This window comes from Larus michahellis, chromosome 5 (genome assembly GCF_964199755.1).
Source record: "Larus michahellis chromosome 5, bLarMic1.1, whole genome shotgun sequence".
Classification (NCBI taxonomy): domain Eukaryota; kingdom Metazoa; phylum Chordata; class Aves; order Charadriiformes; family Laridae; genus Larus; species Larus michahellis.
In genome coordinates, this window is record NC_133900.1 from 64,118,717 (window position 1) to 64,138,944 (window position 20,228).

The window sequence follows — 20,228 nt, forward strand, 5'->3', positions numbered from 1 at the left end:
CAGAAAAGTAGTTCTTTTTTTCTCATGATGGAGATGAGCATGCTGGTTTGTGTTTCGTAGTGTGATTTTTAAGAGACTTGCATGGTCTGCTTTACAAATACTGGATTCTTCTGACACCATTATCAGCTAGTAAAATCTATGGATAAAAAGACATCAATTCCTCTACTGCCTTCAGTATTTTGGAACAGTAAAATAATTTTGTGAAAGTACTGTAATGTCTGCTGGGTATAGTTAAAACACTTAGAAATAAATTAGAAATCTTCCTTCCTTCTCTGCTTCTCCTGCATTGTTTTCGTCATTTTTTTCCTTCTGTATTTCCAAAAGGTCTCTTGCGCTAATGCATTTCAAAGGCATTCAGCTATGCAGCCCTATTTTAACTCTGAAAACGGCCTCACTTACAACTTCCCATTATCGGCAGATAAAAACTATTTATGTTGGATAAAACTAATTATGAAATGCCAGCCTTGGCCAAAATCTAAGGCCAATGGTAGTTTTCAAATAGTCAACAGCTACTTTTTTCAACGCTGTCAGTGCATTTTCCTGGTGTGTTGTTTTGTTGTTGGTTTGTTTTTTTTTTTTGTGGAAAACCAACAGAATAACTTCCCTCATTCATTTCTGAAGTCCCATTCAGTTCCTTAGTATAAATTACTGAAGTGAGAAAGAATGCGACAGTGGAAAAACTGTATCCCACACAATTTAAGCAAACCAAGAAAACATCTTATTTGGAGGTTTATTGTTGAGTGCATGAAAGAATAAACGCATCTCTTGAAGAAAGCGACAAAACACTCATGATTAATAGGATCCAGAGAAGAAAAAACTGAACACTTTTACCCAAAAGATAGTTTACCACGTTCAGATGTGATGGTGTATGAATAAATACTGTACTTGTGAGAAACTTCAGTATCATATGAGTGGGTTATCTGAAAAAAAGAAATAAAGAATTAACTTTCTATCACTGTATTTGGAACAAAACTGATCGCAAATGGGATGTGGCACTGTCCCTGAAAGCCAAACTTTTCTCACGTAAACATAAAAGCAAAATGAAGTATTTCCCAAATCCTGTTTTCCCTGTGAAGCTATTAAGAAAGAGGATAGAAATGAGTGGCAATGCCACCTGAAAATTTACCATCCCCGTTCTAATCACAAATATGTATGGTAGGTTGAAAAAAAAAAAAAAAATCAGCCTTTTAATCTAATTTTTGCTCTTCAGCAAGCATCGCAGCTCTGATCAGCTGAAGACGGCGCCTCAGCTCCCCGGCACTTCCCAGCGGCCGAGCTGGCCCGGCAGACCCGCCACCACCTTCCAGCCCGGCAGCACGACGCCCAGACCGAGCCGTGAGGGGCCATTCCCGGCCCGGCCGCCCTGGTCGCCATGTTACCTCTGCCGACGCCACGACCGGGAGCTGAGAGAGGCCGCGCCCCCGCCCCGCGCTCGACCGGCCGAGGAATATTGGTCTCTCGGCGGCCCGTAGTTTCCCTGGCAACGGGCAGGAAGCGTCGCCGGGCACGGAGCTGCCCGCCAGGCCCGGGGGTGTCGGTGCGGCCGGTAGAGCTGGGTCGGGCCTGGACCCTCCCGAGGGGCCCGCTGCCCACCGGCCCTTGATCTGGGTTTCCCCGCGGGGGAGTGGGAGCTGTAGGGAAGGGAGCCCGGCGAGCCGGGTGTGTGTCCGTCCTTCCTCGTCGTCTCGCTGGGTGTTTTGGTGTCCCGCGGTGTTGGGGAGGGTGGGCTCGGCTTTGCCGCCTGAGCCGCCCGGCGGTGCTCGGTGCCCCTTGTCGCTGTGCCGCTCTGCCCTCGCTGCGCCCCGGGAGAGCTGGCGCTCCCCAGGGTAAGGCAGTAACCTCGCCTTTGAAATCCTACCTACTTTCTACAGCGACTTCCAGCAACCAGACTCCAGGCCACACTTTTCCTCCTTTGAAAGCCGTCTTTTAAAGGTGCTTTTTCTGTTTCTGTTTAAGGATTTCTGTCTTTTGCTTGAAGTCTGTCATCTGCCAGCAGGGTGGTTCACTTCTGTATCAAGCCTTATATGTCACTTGCTTGGTTCCCAGCTGTACTGCTGCTGTCTGATCTCTCTGCAAATGCCTGTGACTCTCCCAGCTCTTGACTACACAAGAACTTTCATCTTGCTCTGAAGGCTGAGACCTCCTTATGAAAAGTCCTTTTTTCCACGCTCTGCCACCTCCTCCTCTGCCAATGTGTAGGCATGTTATCTCAGTTGCTTTTTTACAAAACTTAACTCCTGTCTTTACTTTTGAGACAAAGGGCTAACATTATTCCAGCCCGTTGTCACACCTTTTGTTGTTTACTTTCTCTGATGGTACAACCAGTGACTTTTCAAATGCGTCTAGATTTTTGTTGTTAGTTAAAACCATAGTAAAGCCCTTGGGATATATCTTGATTTCTTCTTGGAAGAGGAAAAAAAAATTGAATACATCTGAATTACTTCTGAATACTTTTCTGAGAAAAATGCTTATGTTATTAGCGAGATGACTGTTCGCATTATGAGCAATTGTGCATTTCAAAGGTTGAAACTGATAGCACTATTTTCTGATATATAATGCTAATGTCAAGAACTTATCTGGTGTTTTTATAGTATAAAACCATTTTGAGTCTTACTTTTCTGATAGTTAGAAATGTGTTTTCTAACTCTAATGTGATTACAGTTTTTTAATAATAATCTGGCACTTACAAAATCAGTGCATTTTCTTTCTATGTTATTGTTTGTCTTTTAGGGCTTTGAATTATTTTTACAAACAGAAATATTTTTACAAACAGAGTAGTTCCCATAAGTGTCACTTAAGTTTTTGTGTGTTCTGAAGAGACTTAATTGTCTAATTGTGGTATGTGAGTAGTTCTTTTAAGAAGACAGTCACTGGAGATAGGCTGTATTATGAAAGTGGGAAGAAAGAGAATCCAAGATGTACAGTGGGTGAACCGATTTCAATCGCTAGATCTGATTAAATAATCAGTCAAGAAGTATTGATTTAAACTTTCAATTTTAGTTTTGCTTTGTATTTGTATTTTAGCTAATTTGTTCATCATTACTATGTGTTGTTTCTCAACATTCAGTAAAACTTAGGTGCCACATTTAATTCTTTCTACGAGTCATAAGGACATAGCATATCTACACAAGTGTCGAGGCCTTATCACTTCTTACTAGAGGCAGAAATAATCCTAAAGATTTAGTAATTTAGATAATGACAAAACTGGGAGTTCTGCTTGAAGGGAAGAATTAGAAGAACCAAGCTAAACAACAAGGGCTGCATGTACATGATTCTGTCAGAGATTAGGGCAGGTGGCTTATACAGCTGAGGGAGTAGAAGTAGCGTAGCAAAAAAAAATCTGCCCCTCTAGTTCATCCTGATCTCAGTATTTGGAATTTAATCATGTTGTTGATAAAAATAGGTGTCGTCAACTTGTGAAAGGTGCTGGCTGGGTGGCAAGCACCCTACTCATCCTTGTGACAGTGTTTATTTATGTGTATTATTTAACTGGCTTCCTATTGTTTTCATTTCTGCATAGTATAATTTCTTGTTTACTAAAGGAATGTACTTTCTTATTTACTAAACTCTTTTCTCCACCCAGAGTACACCACAGCATAAATTACTGAACAGCAATAATATTCAAAATTACCATTTTCACACTTTAAAATTTTATCAGCATTTATAAACCTATCTTTTCCCAAGAATAATTTATGTTATTCATCATAGCATGAGGCTTGGTATGTTAAATAGGCAGTAGACTATTATTTTTCTTAGGGACATTTTAACACAATTACATACATAGATAGTATTAACACATGTAGCTGGTGCATTAATGTTTAGAAGATATGTGTACCTAAATCAGTATTTAAGGAAGTGTACAGAAAGCTATTTTTGCATTCTTTTTAACAAAATACTTTTTTTCTTCTCCCTGGAATTGGAATTAGTTTTCTGTGTTCTTTCTTTGCTACTTTACAATTCTTTTCTCTTCTCTTATTGATTCTGCTTTGTCTTTTGTGTCCTGAATCTACTTGCTCTTCTCTTCATTCCTTCATCCTGTTCATTCCTCAAATTGTTACTGCCTTCTGCTGTAACTGTACCCAACCAGCCTATTTCACTCTGGGCTGTTCTACCGAGCACTGTGATGCTGCTGGGATTTCTGTTGGCTACCTTAAAGGCAGACTGTAGCTAATTTCACTTTTGCTGCAAGTCTCAAAGTACAGAAGTACAGGGGAGCAGCACAGGATTAGGAAATGTGTGCATTTAAAAGATGGAGTGACAAGACTGTCAAAATTATCCCATGCACTGCGTAGGATATATAAGAATAAGCGTTTATTTTTCTAGTACACTTAGCCAGATTCTGATGATTGGTTGTTCATGTCAGTCTTTGGACCTGGGGATTCTAACCCTTGGTATTCGGTCATGTAGGAATGAAAATTATTTTACGTTTTTAATCTTTTTTTTGTTCTAGGAAGTAATGTTCCAAGAATGTCGTCAGGAATCCAAATAAAACCAAAGACTGCAGTACAGAAAAGCAAGACATCTTCTCCTTTGCCATGTTCTCCAGAACCTCCAATTAAACCACAGCCAAAGCCTAGTGACAAGCTGAATCCTAAAACTATTGATCCGGTATGTATAGGTGGTGAGATTTCTGTTTGTTTGTTTAAAACGGGTCTCTTTTTGGAATAAATTTCCTTACTTTATGAAATACATGCCGGACACGCTTCTTCTGGTCCTGTTTTGTAAATTTAAACTAAACTTTTGTTATCAGTCATACATTCTCTAAGCTCATACAATTATATAATCATACATATACAATGACATAAGTCATACAATTTCTAAGCTCAAATGCCTGAGGCCTAACATGGTTATTACTTTTTTAAAAATGGGGTTTGGTACAATTGTGCCTTGGATGGCAACTTTTTTATTTTTGATGTACTTTTGCTCTAAAAGGAGATTTAGACCTAAGAGTTAAAAAGGGTTGGGGTTTTTTTTTGGTGTAGTTAGAAACTTTGGAACCTGCTGCATTAGAGGAACTGATTTCAGTTATACAATGAAACCAAGAATCAGGTAGCATCTCGAAGATCATCAAGACCTTATAAAATCTAGCAAATTAATTGCTAGTGAGCATTGCTTGAAGTTCCCAAGTACTGTGAATGTGTAATACTTCAGGAAGAATTTGGGCTCTCAAGAGAAGACTGATGAAAGGAGTCGTTTATTTCACTGAAGTCCTGTGCTTGGAGAACTTGCTTTGAGTGCGTGAATTATAGCTCACCATTGGGCCATATCAGCCAAACAATTAGCAATGTCATAGACTTTTTGGAAAAAGAACTAAGTGAGGGAGTGCTTTGGTGAGGTACTAGTTTGCCATAAACAGAGGCTGAATAGTTTCATGTGGGCGTTATTTTTCTTGAAACTTTTTTGCAAGTAGTACAATGACTTAATTAAGGCAAGAAGTCATCAAACCATGCACACAATTTTAACAATGTTAATGTAGGTTCAGACACTTGAAATATAAAAATTAATATTTCAAGGTATTTCCTGCTATATGCTTTGTGATAAGATGTTTAATCTGGGAAGTAGCATTGAATGATCATGCTAATAAATAATATCACAGTTCATATGCATAAGAAGCATGTATATGATAAAAAACAACTTTGTGCAGGCTTTCCTCCTGTGAAGCTCCTGGTTTCCTGCTCCAGTGAGTCCTCCCTAGATTCTCACTTAGTATGAACCTCCCCTCTGATCTCCAGTGCCCTCGTGCCATCTTGCCCGACATTTGCTGTTTCTCCCACATCTTGCCGCCTTGTACTTTTTTCTGCCCTCAAATCAAGATGGAACAGGAGTAAATCTGCCTTCTGCATGTTACCAATATAACAACAACAAGAGCATCAGGAAAGTGAGAGGTCCTTAATCTGTTAAAGAGATAACTCGTAAGAATTCGGTGTTAAGATTTGCAAGACAAGATAGAAAGAAAAATAAGGGTATTCCATCAGGAGAGGACTAATTCTACATTATTTATTCATTTTTACAACTTCCTAGCCAGACAATTCTGAAAAGCAGTTTTCTGATAAATGTACCAAATATATGTTTTCCATCCCATAGCGGCAGGGTGGTTTTTTGATTATTTTTAGAGTCAGATGACTAAGTTCCTTTTTTGGTAAACTGCAGTTTTAACATATTGAAAATAGTAACCAAACATTACTGTTTGAATAAATAATGCTTTCTTTTTTTTTCTTCCTCACAGTTTGGTGCTCATTCTCGACCACCTTCTGCATTTGCTGCTATATATGCTAAAGGTGGCATTCCATGCAGGTGTGTTGGTTTTGTTTATTTTTTTACTAAATATATTACGATTAGGTAGATTTACATAGATTAAAATACATCTGTTCATGTTTGATCTTTTAGTTAGGCTGTTTGATTCTGTTCATTTCTGATATTTAACTCATTCAATGCAGAAAGCGATTTTCCATGCCTTTGGAAATTGCCTTCTTTTGGTTCTTTTTTTATGCTGTGTTGATACTGAAGCTGCATTTTTAACAAATAGCTAGGTATTTGCAGATTTGGTTTGCTAAGCTTCTTTCATGAAAGAAGTTGATTTCTTCATGTAACGGTGTTTACTTCTCCCTACTAACAAAGATAATAAAATTAATGCCATTTTAATAAGTAGACATCTTGCAGTCTTTTTTTGTCTGAAGTAAGTATGATATTTTCTTGAATGTTCCAATTCTGTAGTTGTCAGCAATACCAGATATTAACAAAACAACTTGTAAGCAATAGTTTGTGGTATTTTAACTTTTGTCGATTATGTATGTATTTGCCTAGACATTAAGCACTTTAGTGTTTTGTCAAGTGGATGCAGAATTATGTACAAAAATTTAAGTAATCATTAATACATTTATATACATGTATAAAACAATTATTAATACCTAGCCTTTATTTGTATCTTAGGAGTAACTGATGAATTCCAATATGATTTTCTTTCAGTTTCAACTGCTTTCCCTTGCCAATTGTTAATTGATTAAAATGTTTCTTGGTATTTATCAAAATAAGTAACTTCGCACAGGGAGCATCTTCTGTGTTGGTGGGAGAGGCATCTATAATTTTTATCACTTTTATTTTCTGATATCTATGTGATTAGGAGCAGAATTTTGAAAACTGCCATATTGAGGAATTACAATAATTGCACTGTTAAATACCATTATACATTTCACTAAGGAGAGCAGTATGCATTGAAATTGTGTATATAACATTATAGTAATATTGCAGACCAAGTGGTGATATATTTAAAGTGGTCAGTGTTAGCAATAAATTATATATTACTACCTGTTAATTTGTTAAAACTTTATTCTTTTATAGGTTGGTGCATGGCTCAGTAAAGCACAGACTGCAATGGGAATGCCTTCCTGAAACTGTTCCCTTTGATCCCCTTCTTGTAACATTGGCAGAGGTAAACGCAATGTTCTTGCGAAGTTAAGGATACAGGATTTAATTGCAAATAGCATTTTGTAACAAGCTGAGGTAGCTAACTGAGCCTCACCTACTAGGGAAATGCAAAAAACCAAACATTTGTGAGGATCTTGTATGCATGAAGGTGGTCAAGGACATTGCCATTTGTAGCTCTTTAGTTAGAGCTTCTGGGAGAGCTAGGTAGAGCCCTTTAATTTTCAAGATGCTGGCCAAATAAAAGACTGCATCTCAGATTCCCAGCTGTTGAAGAAAATACTTCAATCCATTTGTGGCTTTGCACATTTTATTGTAAACAAAATTGTTTTGATTCTTTTTGTATATAAAGCCTACCTATTGAAGTAAGAGTCTTCTCCCCAATAGGTTGAACATGGGTTGAACTAGTACCATGTAAATAGGATCCTGTAAATAAGCAAAAGAAATACTATACATTATGTTCAGCCTTCTGTTTCTCGGAAACATCTGTGATATTTATCACCAAATATGTTTCAGGAGTGTAAATATATGTTGAATCTAGTGTGGCAGATGGAATAAAGTGCATACTCTATCTAGAGGTGGCTGCTTTTAAGATTAAACAAAGCCGTGAATTCCTAAAGTAACTCAGAGCTCCCACCATGGAAAGAAGAAAGACTTCAGCCATAGGACTTTAAATCTTGAGTTCTGCCAGTCAGGTCTCCACTAGAAGTGTGTATGTATGTGTAGCGCCTACAAGTGGTGGGGAACATGTCTCTCCTTCACCCTCTATTTTTTTTCCCCCTTCAGGGTATGAAAACCATTTACAAAAATAGCCTGTTCTTGTTCATGCTCTTGTTGAAAAATTACCTTGGGTAGTTAGATTAAAGGTATTGAAGTACAAACATTTGATTGAATTGGCAGTATTCATAATGTGACTTTTAATATTCAATGTTTCTAAAGAAAAATGAATAAGGATATTCTGTAAGCAGAGTTGTACTCAATGGCTCCACATGGTGGAGTTAGTGTATTTTAAGTTTTGAACTGATGTAACAAAATCTAAACATTATCTTGTGGCTATATGGAACTTTTTTAATGTGTTTTTGTTTAAAAGAAGGCTCACTGTTAAGCAAATATGTTTTACATTTGCAACAGGGTCTAAGGGAGACAAAACATCCCTATACATTTGTTTCAAAGGAGGGTTTTAAAGAATTACTTATGGTCGAAGGTGCTGCTGAAAAAGCAATTCCCTTGTTGCCTCGTCTAGTTCCAGTGTTAAAGGCTGCATTGGTATGTCTTGCTCATCATGCAGGGATTTTAATGGGCTTGATTTTTTTTTTTTCTTTTTTCTTCTGCTGGTGAGGACTACACAAAAAATATTAAAGTGATAAATCTATTGCATGGGCTTTTGGTTTGGGGCTTGGGGGTGTGGGAATAGTTTCTTTTTTTCATGTTAACCCTGCATTGGATTTATTAGCTAAATGTGTCTTTAACTGTAAATTCAGGTGGGCAACTTATTGTATAGCCGTATGACAGTAGCTATGGGCAAATTCTGTGGAAATGTTCTATTAGAGATCTGAATATAAGCAGAAATAATATATGGGTTGGTGGTGTCTTTATATATCCAGATAATAACATGCAAAAAAAAATTGAGGTGAAGTAAAATGGAGATGCGAGAATAAACACTCGTCTGTTACATTTAAAAATTCAAAACATGCTACAAAGATAAAACAATATGCCAGTGAGGAAAAGGGAAGAATACAGTTAAAATGTTTCAGGTCATGTTCTTAATTTTTAAAATGTTTTTAACTTTTCTACTCCTTCAGAAAATAAAGTGAGGTAAAAATATGTAAAGTGAGATAAAAGCCTCAAAGGTAATCTCTTTCGGATTTTTTTTTTCCTATCTTCCAGAGCCCTGTTCTGATTCAGCTACTTGCTGTTCTTTAATCTAGCTGTGTTTCAGTTCTGCTTTTATGGAGATAGCTGAAAGCTTGAAAATTCTTTGTGATCCTAGATTAGACGTGTAAAGAAGATCAGAATGGTTTAGTTTGGAAGACAAAATTAGAAAAATTATTCTTGTCTATTCTTCCAATTACTGCTATTAATCTGATTATTTTCATTGTTGCACTAGTTTGGTATAAGGTCTTGTTAAACCTTCTACTACACAAGCAGTCAATGACTTCTAGTTAAAAAAAAAACATTCAGGGCCCAAATGTCAGAGGAGAAAAATGACTGTTTAACTAAAGGTCAGTATTAGTAGGAGAGCAAAATAAATTGTCATGAATCAATTTCTCTGCTAAGGGAAGAGTGAAATAACTAAACCATTAGAGAACTCAGGTATAGAAGAACCTTCCCATGGGACTAATAAAGATGAGAAAGCACCTTAGAAATAGATAAAAGCCTGATAATTGCTGGCAGGTGACAAAGCTGTAGTTGGCAGGGGACTAAATTAATTGAGCCAGAAAGTCATTGGCTCCTGTGTTTCTCCAACAAAGGCAATTATTGTATGAATTACCTAGAAATTACGCTGAATTCATTACATTTGTAACTGAAATGTTGTCTCCCAATTTCAGCATATCTGCATTTGAAGGGTTCTGTCTAATATGCTGTGAAGCACTGAAATTGTTAGTGTAGTAAACTGTTTTACCTGCTGAATTTTTAATTTAATCAATAATAAAATATTCATTTCTTTGTCTCAGAAGTAATGCAAGAATTTCACTGACATTTTGTGGATACTTTTGTTTTCTACTTTAAAAATATACTTCTGTTTTTAAATGTTACCTCTAGATACTAATAGTCAGTCATATTGTACTTGTGTTTCTAGACTTGTAACATTATAACAATTAGCAGTTGCATAGTAGTTTTAATTTTTAAAAATACTATATAAAATCATAATGCAGAGATTGCAGTTTTGAAGAACTTGTGCATTTGTCTGAATATCACTGACAGGATTTTCTTTTTTTCCCCCCTCTGAAGGCCCATTCGGATGATGAAGTATTCGGAAGGGGACTGGATGCTTTAGTTCAACTGAGTGCTGTTGTTGGCCCATCACTTAATGATCATCTTAAGCATCTACTCACAAATGTAAGTTTTTAATGCTGTAGTAAAAAATCATCTGTATTTTTGTGGTAATTTTGTTGAGATGTTTACTATAATATCTGCACAGATACAGTGGAGGACTCAGCAGTTCCCTGAAAAGCATTACTTCATATATTCCTCTACGTAAGTCCATCATTTTCTGATATGGTGACTTATAAAGTTCTAGCAAGGTCCAAAAGCTGTTGTTAATGTAAATTGGACAATACTGGAAGTGTTGTCTCTACTGTTTAAAAAAGATCCAGCTTCAAGCCTGAGGTGAAAGAGATGCTATGTTTTGAAGGGAAGTTTATGTTTATTGCAAAATGAGTTTTGCATTTTAAGTGTGACTATTTTAAAAAAATCTGTGAAAGTTTCAATAAATTAACAGAAGCAAATATTCCTACTTCTTTCAGATGGGAATTCTGCACAAGGAAGTTCTCATTAAATAAACTTAGAGTGGGATTATGTGAAGTATTTTTATACCGAGTCCTTCTGTAGAAATCCTTCTTCTGTCAGATAGCCTTTTCATGGTTTCGTTTAGCCTGTTTCCAAAGTGCCCTTTTACAGCAAAATAAATGGACCTTTTAGACATCCAGTGCAGAAGAGAAAAATTGCAGTAGTTTTTTTAAAGTATTTCCACTATAATAAATCTCTTTTCAGTGCATGTGAAAAATGTGTTAACTTTTAGTGTGGATAGCACTTTAAGAATCACTTTTTTTTTAAAGATTGATACCGCTCTAAAATTTCTTTGCTAAAAGACATTAAAGTAAGTATTTTCTTGGCTAACAGTTGAGCATTGAATCAGTCTATGATTCTTTGAATTTAAGTTTCTCATTAGTTAACATTTTATTCCTTTTGCCTTGACTGAGTTTCATGCTTTGACACCAGTTACAGGCTCTAAAGTAAGGTTTCTTTTAGGGTTTAATTTTCCAAAGACAAATGAAATAAAGTAATAAAATAGAATTATATTGGCCTCCTTGCATATATTGTACAGGATTATGCAACAAACCTTTTTATTTTACTTTTCCAATAGCTTTCGAGGAGGTTAATGGACAAGAAATTTAGAGAAAAAATTACTGTTGCTTTACAAAAGTTGGAGCAATATGGTGGAAAGGTGAGTTGACCAGATGATTATTCTCTAATCTGCACATATGAATGCAACTTTGCCAAAATGTCTTCTGTCTCTGGTTTTCAGACTAAAAGAGCCCCATTCTGAAAACTGCTTATTTTTACATGTCACAACTATTCATATTGCATAAAACACAGGATTTTGCACAGCAGCAATCAGCACAGTTGTGTCCAGTCCATAGTGAAACAGTTGTTTTAGTCTGTTTGACTTACTGAGTGGTAATAGAAATGACATTAAATCTACTCTGGATGATCCCTGTTCTGCCAGTTAGGTTTTGTTGTCTCCCATTTTTTTTATCACCCACTTTTCATTTGTACTCTCCATTGTTTTAATCTCTGAGCAGCAAATACAGGAGTATGTCTCGGTAAAATATTCTAAGGGAGCCATACCCAGGGGCTGGAGTCTTACAGCATACCAAGCCCCATTCAGGAGAACTCTTTTTGGGAGCAAGTGTGCATCTCTGTGGATCCCTACCCATGACAATTGCTTGGAAGATTTTATTTTCCTTGGCGGGAAGTTTATGCAGACTTAGTGATTAAAAGAGATACTAATCTTTTTTGAAAATTCTCCGTTTCCCTAGAAAGCCTACATTTTTTTTTCCAGGGTTTGAAGTAATGTGACAAATGGGTTAGTAGCGTAGGGTAAGATCCAGAATGCCTAAGTAAATCCTTACTCCAAGTTCAGCATTGCAGCACTTAGAAATATAGATGCTTATGCTAAGTAAAGCATGTAAGCTTCTTGTAGAGACCGTAGCATAGGGCAGACTAGATGCCTATGAAAAGGGATACAGGAACTTACTGAACGTCAACTAGTAAATAGCTTCTGGCCCCTTCTGGAGTATTGACACCTGACTCGCTCAGGCTGAATAGTCGTCTTCCTTCAATATGCCTGGGATGCAGGCTTCGTGTTCCTTTTTCTGAGCCTAAATACTTTTCTCAACAGGATTTACTCTTGCTAAAAGATACTTTTTGCTGTTATTGATGATGCCTGCCCATTCCCACTAATAGCTTAGTGTTTAGGTCACTTACTGAGGAAATCAGATAGATACTCACATTCCAGCCCACACTGGTTAACCCAGAGGTTACATCCTCAATTGCTATAAATCAAAAAAAAATGCTTTAAGTGGCAGAGTATTCTTCTGCTGAACATTCTGTTGCCGTTTTCTGTTGTACTGTACATTGTGCAGAAAGGAGGAGAGAAAAAAAAAAAGTAAGAGTATTGGCTTAGATATTCATCTAGAAGAGAAAATATTTGCTTTCTTGACTCTATGAACACTTGCATCTATTATATAAAATGGTCATTGCTAAAGAATAGGAATAACCTAAAGAGTAGGGACCATAAATATAGGCCTTACCAGTTCTGAGCTTGTGTGCCTTAATCAGTAGGCACCTAAGACACCACTTCATTTTTTTGGTCTGTGCGCTAATATTCGTGCAAAGGCAGTAGCAATATTTGTATTACAGACTTGAAAAACATCACAACAAATAAAGAAGCATGGAAGTTTTTTATTTTTATGTAGTGAGACGAGAAAAGGAAAATTACGTCTCATTGTGATGTTATGAAAATCTAGGTCTAGATAATGTAACTAATCCAGTGAATCATTAACTCTAATTCTTCTGTCTGTTCCCCAATTTCTTGTAGTCTTACTGGTTTTGCAAGTAGGTCTTTCTATGTGCTTTTTTAAAAAATACTATAATAAGATAAAGCAGAAAACCAGAAACAAACTCCTAAATTGTGATTACAAGCAATACTATATAATCCAACTAATGAAATTATCAAATTTCTATTCTAAATGAGTTATAATGTATATGATTCTTACTTTTATTGGCAGTCCCTTCCAGAATATCACTCCTCTATTTAAAAAAATCCTTATTATTTCATGTCTATATTTATGTCTGGTTTTAGGTATGAGTTTCATGTCTCTTCTCTTGGACGTTTACACTCCATCATTAGTTATCACCATGCTCCATGTTTTCAGTTCATTATTTTCACCCCCTTTGTCAATAAATTTCTCAACAACCACGAACTTTTTAGTTTTCTACTGTTTGATTATAACAAAAATAACTAAGTAAAAGCTGTGAATTATACAGTTTATAGAGACTATGTGAATACTCTCATTATGTAGTGCTAGTGCTCCTTATTTTGTTTAAATATGTTTTATTTTCATCAACAGACAACTGTGGCTATCATCAAATCTAAAATTCCAACCTATTGTTCTATCTCCTCTTGATCAAGAAAACTGTAGTGATTTGTACTGTAAGGTGAAGTTTGGAAAGAAACTGCCTGTGAACGTCACTGACATTTAGTTGGGGTATGATATATTCTCTTAAAATAATTACAATTCTTCAGTATCATGAAGAGTGGGAAAAGTCCTATCAGTTTGTAAATATGTAATTATGGAAGGCTATTTAAAATAATTCTCTCTGGCTGCTATTTGCGTATGCTTTGTGCTTACAACGATATCGACTAACTTGCTATTATTTCAAAAGCAGAGTAAATATCGATTCTTATTTTGTTGTAAATTACAATTTCCTTCAATAGATCTGCAGTGCTTAATATGTTTGGTACATTTGTGTGATAATTTGGCTGTAATTACTTAAATAGTAACTAACTTGGTGTTAAATTACATATGTCTACCCACTTTTGAAACATGTAACTTAATTTGCGCCACAGGCACAGATGGATGCAGTTTGGGTTCATCAGGGCTTACTGGGTTAGATGTAGAACTATAACTCGTCTGGACTTCTTGAGAGGCAGCTTTTAAAAGTTTGAAGCTGAACGCACTGAACAGGTAGCATAGGGTGCAGAACTGAACTTGCTCAGTGCATTCTCAGCACGTTGTTTGGAGAAGCTGGAGAGGCTCTGGAGAAATACAGCGCAGAGGCATCAGGGTGCTCCTTAGAGCCGCAGCCTAGGTTTTGCTCAGCTAATTAGTTCCAGTTAGCTTTGAGCCTACTGAATGTGAGCTAGATGTAGGAGGCAACTTTGGAATATTTACCCTGTGCTCCCTTTGCATTGAGTTCTGTAATGCCACAGATATGTTTGGGTCTAGCGTGTGCATTCAACTCCAGACAAGCTGATAAACTCCTGAATGGGGAAGCTATGAAAAAAATATGAGTTAATTAAAAGGTGGCAGAAGCCAGCTTACCTGGCTGTCAAGTTTTGTAGGGTGCAGCATTTGTCCCTGAACATATTTGGACCTGATTGCAAAATAATGCCTAACAAACAGGTCTTGCAATAAATACTGTTCAGGGTTCATGTTGTTACAGGTGTATGAGTTACTCCGTAAGGGAGAGCTGACTGAAGTAACAAAATTTGCCATAGAACTTTTTCCCCTGAGGAAAATTCAATTCTGGAATTTAAAGTTCTTGGAAGGGTGGGGGGGTGCTTTTTGTCATCAGATGATGCTGTTGCATTGGGTATTAGAAAAGTCTGTCAGGTGAAAGCAATTTCAGAATTTTTGTAAAACTGCCACTGCTTGGCTAAATTAAATTTACTTCAGGACTGTGCTAAGATTTCTGTTGAGATCAGAACTGTGCTAAGTCAATATATACATATTTAAACTTTTTCAAAAAAAAAAAGGCAATTTTTTTTTTTACAAAAAAGTATAATTTGAAGAAATACAAGTATTTGTTTAACAACTCAAAAAAATCGATCGTGCTGCTTGTTTTTCTTCACGTTTACTTTATTATTTTTTTACAAAATGTGCACATTTGGTTTACACAAACACACTACAGCAGATTTCAGGTGTACATGTATTGTACTACTCTTATCCTACACTGGTGATAGCAGAGCAGCCTTCAACATGCCTCTAACAACCCATCTCTACACCAGAATAGATACCTGATTTATTTTTGCAAAAGAATGCTTGCAACATTCTTTCTACTTCATTAATCCCCCTTCTGCAGCAATGTCACAAGATTGGCCTGTCTCTGATAGCATTTCACCTATTTTGAAGTATTGGCATAAACTGTGGACAATGTATCTTAAAAATTACATGTACGGGGGGGCAGTATTCTATTTTAAGTACATACTTTTTTAGAAAAAAATCTTTCTAGGTTCAGCATTAAGGTAGCTCCAATCTTAATGAAGAAACGATCCTAAAAAATATAATGCAGTTATCACACATAGATAATATTTTTCCAATTTTTTCCTGTTTCTGTCTCCTAATTAAAGATATTACAAAAAGCTGAAACAGATGTTAACCTGTCTAGCAGTTATTAGTAGTAGATCTTACTACATAGTGATATTCATTCTGAGCACTGAAGTTTCAGAAGTTGTTCATGCCTTTTTCTTCATTAAAGGCAGAAAGATATGTACTCATGAAAACAGTGTTAGGAGCCGGTTAAGGTTTCTTCATGAGAAATTAGGAGGCAGAAGATCCTTAATTTTAAGCAAAGAACTTTGCGGACACATCCAAGAAGAATTAGAAATACAATGCGCAGGACTCTTAATATTCATGTCATGATAAATTAAATGCAGATTTACTAGGTAAGTGTGATTGATAGAAGCTTACTCGTATTTGTTCAGGAGTAAATCTACCTATAAGCAATTTCTTTTCTTGTTCTGTAACAGTTCTTCCTCTCAAGTTAACTATTTTCTTAGGTTTGGGTTTGTTTTTTTTTTTTTTTTTAAGAGAAAAGCAAGTCAAAGGTGGAAGGCAATTGGAGCAAGATGTGCATTGCACATTGATTATAGCACTTTAACTCAAAGTATTATTCAAAAAATGAGATCTACACCATACAAATGTGAAAAGAAAATATGTGGTAATGCCTCTGCATAAATTAGAAGCTAAGATTTAAGAAATACACTCAAACACCTGGAGCTTAATCCAGTATAAACGAGTAGCAAAACTAAGAGTATTTATTTAATCTCTGTGTGATAGTATCTATTTTATCTAGGGGTTGGAATGATAATAAAGCTGCATACTGTCAGGTCTTATTTTGTTTGGGTTTGAAGCAAAAACCTGACTTTACAGAACATTCTTGTTAACTAAGTAGCCACTGTTCAAGTGCTAAATTGTATAATTCAGAAAGTTTTTTGGGGGAAAAGTTTATGATAAAAAAATTTATTTGCATAATACATGTCTCAGTGTAAAGCTGAGTAATTTTATTTATGATAAAGTGGGAAATCCATCTTTTAGATAACGTTGCAGAATAGCTCATGTTTTGTCCATTAGTTGTAGATCTAATGTCTTCATTAAATTACATTTTCAAAGAGCTGCATGGATCGCATTATATTCTCATCCTGTAAGAAAGACAACAAAAAAAAATCAAAAATCATACACCATTACAAATGTAGTTGGCAAATATCTATAGAGAAATTGGGTAGAACTGACTGTATTTTAGTTAATGACAATGTTATTTTTCAGCTTGTTAGGAAAAATTGCGAGCAGAAAAAGGCTGTTAACAGATCTATGCTTAAATAGATTTTTGTGTGTATTAATTAAATCAAAACTATTTCCTCAAGGATGCAATAGCATGTTAAGAAAATTGTCTGCAGTATTTCAGAGGTTATAAGTTTATATTCAGTATAACAAAAGACATATAGACAATAAATACTCAAGGACTAACTGTTGTATATGAAGTATGAATCCGTACCTAAAATTGCTTGTCGTGTATCCTACACAGGAGCCTTTTTGCAATTCTATGGCATCCTGTTGCGTAGCTAGGGATGACTCTAAAATAGATTTAAATGTGCATCTTTGTATGAATTGAAGAATCAGTCAATTCTGTAAATATCACTGCAACACGCTGACTCTGCAGCTCAGATTTTTGGTGTTCACAGTGAAAGCTGTTGACTGCTTTCCAATGCTACTTCTGCTTTCTGATGGCGTTGCGTTAGGTAGGTAACAAAAGCTTCGACTTCTAAGTTCTGCATAATGCTTGCATCACTCTGTACTCCAGTTGTTATCAGTACATAACTCTCAGCACAGCAGTCAGGAAAAAAATAGGGGGTTTTGGTAACATTTACCTTTCAGCGTATAGAAGAAAGTTTACTTTTAGTCGCCTATATTTGATGGCACTTCTGGATCAACAGTTGATTGCACAATTCACTATATACACAATACAAGAGTATATCACATGCTCATTTAGCATTCGCTGGTTTCCACTGTGAGGATCCTCTTTTTCAGTCCGAATGCACACCAGTTAGTACTTTGTTGAGAGAAAATCTAGCCACCTTTAATTCTAGTGAATAAAAAGACTGAATTTGATATAATATTTTAGGAAGTCTCATGAAAGAGGCATAAAGCCCCCACCTCTTCGAAAGGTTATCTCCTAGTATTCCCCACTACTGATGATAGGTATGTAGGCCTTCTGTACATTAATGTTCCAATAACACACGTTCGGTATCAATTTCCAGTTAAATTATTCAGTGTTCAGTCTAGTGGGTGATGTGCTTTGTAAAAGTGACAAGTCTGAGTAATTTTCTTAATTGAAGTTATGAAACGTGCACAGTGGGGTTTTCATCTTTGATTCCGTATGTCATCTCAAGTGATGGTGTGGTAAGAAGTGATCTACACGCTATTTTGTGCTGATAAACTAACTTGTGAAAGCAATGATAGATAATTTCAAAAAAAATGTTCTATAGATTAATGCTTAAAAAGTTTGTATAGGAAATTTACTATATTAAATTACTGGAAATTAAAATAAACTAAGTTTTTTCCACTGTGTTGTTTTGAAACATCAATATACCATTGAGGATCACTGACACTAATGTATGGTTAAAATTTGGTTTAACGAGAATCACTTGTCATTTAATTATTTACAAATGTATTTGTATATACATTGGCACCTAAGCTTAGCAAATGTGCAAAGTAAACAACATGTTCTTAATTCAGAAAAAGCGTTTTGACGCTTCCTACCAATTCTCTATGTATCATCACTAATGAAACCAGTAGTTTTCTAAAATCAGTTCCGTATTTCTGAAGTTTGCTGTTTCTATACACGAGACTTCCAATGCCACTCCCTTAGTCAGTCAAGCGGGAAGAGTCTTCACAAGAAAATACAGCCTTGTCATAATATTTGGAACATGGTGACTGTTAGTAGCTTCTTTTTTTTCCAATCTTAAAAAAAATAAGAAATGCAGATGCTTGCATTAGAATTCTTTGGCAAGCGTACCTTTCTCATTTGTCTCTTTTTTCAGTACATTTTTTCTAAGCAGTTTTTCATAACAGATTTCTTTAATGATTCCTAACTCAAGACATTAGGAGATGTTAGTGCATAGAAGCACTGTCCATATGAAGCACAAAACATGGATGAATGAGCTTTGCCAGATCTAACCTAACTTCAAGCCAACTTTGAGGGTTTTTTTCCTACTGAAGTTTGAGACAGCTACTTTGTTATCAGGCTAGCCCAGACCCAGCAGCATTGTGTATGGAATGGCTTACTCCTGCAGGAAATATCTATCCCAAAATCAGGAGCTTTAAGTCATTCACCCTGACATTCACCTATGCACCACGTATGCCTTAGACCTTCGTGTCTGTTCTTCATGGTGCTGCTGTAGATACGAAGCAATGCCTGAGTCAGACCATTTCCCATCAGTGCTGAGCAGTGAGAGGAGGCACATGTGGAGCTGGGTGGCACCTCATCCTTGAGTTGGCCACACTACTGCTTCCCAAGACCTATCTCTGCTATTTGGTAACTTACACAAAGCAGGACAGACAGCAGCCGCTTTCTGGGACTCAGTCCAGCATAGCTAGGGCAGGACAGCCCCTTTCTCCTGTGGGAGCAGGGGGACTCCTGGAGCCTGGATTGCAAAGTGGCATTCAAGCATATGGGTATGTGGGGTAGGGAGGGCAGGGGAATCAGGTCATAGACATTCCCTGTCCAAGATAGAGGGAGGATGAGGAGAAGCACCTTTGCTGTCCTCACTTAATCATGGGCAAAGATAGGTCCTTATACCTAGTGACCAGAGAAGACCACGCTCAAAGCGTGAACGCTCTGCAATACCTGACATAACTGATTAAGACTTGGTGAACGGACAGGCCATTCTTTGCATTGGGACTGTGAATTTAGAGTCTTGAACTTCCTGAACATCCTGGTTTGAGGTAGAACAGAGCCATTTTTCTTTTCAGTAGTTTTACTTTTCAGTTAACTCTCTTCTAACTAACTGCACTTTCTGACATTAATGGCATATTCTTCAGACAGTGTCTGCTTCCAGAGTGATAATGTCTGATGTTTATAGTGAATACCAAGGAATGGTACGCAGAGAGGCTCCTGCTTATACTTACTGCTATAACAGCCAAGGTCAGCTGACTTTGTTATATGCGCCGTTGCAGGGCTGGTACCTCAGGCTGTACAGTGTACAGTGTGCCAAACCAGTACGCAGCGCAAGGAGGCAATTTTAAAAAAGGGACACAAGTGTATAATGAGTGTTTAAGAAGATACCAGAGGCTCTTGATGCTACAAAAAAATCTCAGGAACCTTTCCCAGGAATCTTTCCTACGTTATGATGAAACACCAGTAAAAGGGATGCCAAGTTCTCAGAGCCTGGCAACTCTTGCTTGAAAGATCATTCAGAGAAAAAGCTCCTGCAGCCTTTCCCTGGCAGAACAGGCTTCTAGTCCATTTTAAGATGCAGATTGGAGGGGATGTGAGCTTCAGAGTTTTGTAGAGCGCTT

General features: G+C 36.7%; 2 protein-coding genes across 16 annotated transcripts in view; one reads left to right on the forward strand and one right to left on the reverse strand.

Moving 5' to 3' along the window:
* The first annotated feature begins 1,015 nt into the window (after positions 1–1,015).
* On the forward strand, positions 1,016–14,127 carry PACRGL (parkin coregulated like). Of its 5 annotated transcripts, XR_012587071.1 has the most exons (9): positions 1,016–1,932; positions 4,451–4,608; positions 6,227–6,294; positions 7,339–7,429; positions 8,554–8,688; positions 10,375–10,482; positions 10,565–10,620; positions 11,510–11,590; positions 13,779–14,127. XR_012587071.1 is itself a non-coding variant. In XM_074587709.1 (8 exons), the coding sequence occupies exons 2-8, from the start codon at positions 4,468–4,470 to the stop codon at positions 13,833–13,835; spliced, it is 681 nt and encodes a 226-aa protein (XP_074443810.1). In that variant the 5' UTR covers positions 1,016–1,932; positions 4,451–4,467; the 3' UTR covers positions 13,836–14,127. The 5 variants fall into 5 exon arrangements, 4 of the variants coding, with proteins under 4 accessions (XP_074443810.1, XP_074443811.1, XP_074443812.1 ...); XM_074587709.1 differs by lacking the exon at positions 10,565–10,620; XM_074587710.1 differs by lacking the exon at positions 10,565–10,620 and having other exon boundaries at positions 1,016–1,826.
* A 1,153-nt stretch (positions 14,128–15,280) lies between these two features.
* Positions 15,281–20,228, reverse strand: part of KCNIP4 (potassium voltage-gated channel interacting protein 4) — a 452,377-nt gene continuing 447,429 nt past the window's right edge. For all 11 annotated transcript variants that reach the window (XM_074587704.1, XM_074587698.1, XM_074587705.1 and 8 more), the window contains one exon: positions 15,281–16,852. In XM_074587704.1, the coding sequence (XP_074443805.1) occupies positions 16,805–16,852 (48 nt within the window). In that variant the 3' untranslated portion in view covers positions 15,281–16,804. The remainder of the gene's footprint in view (positions 16,853–20,228) is intronic.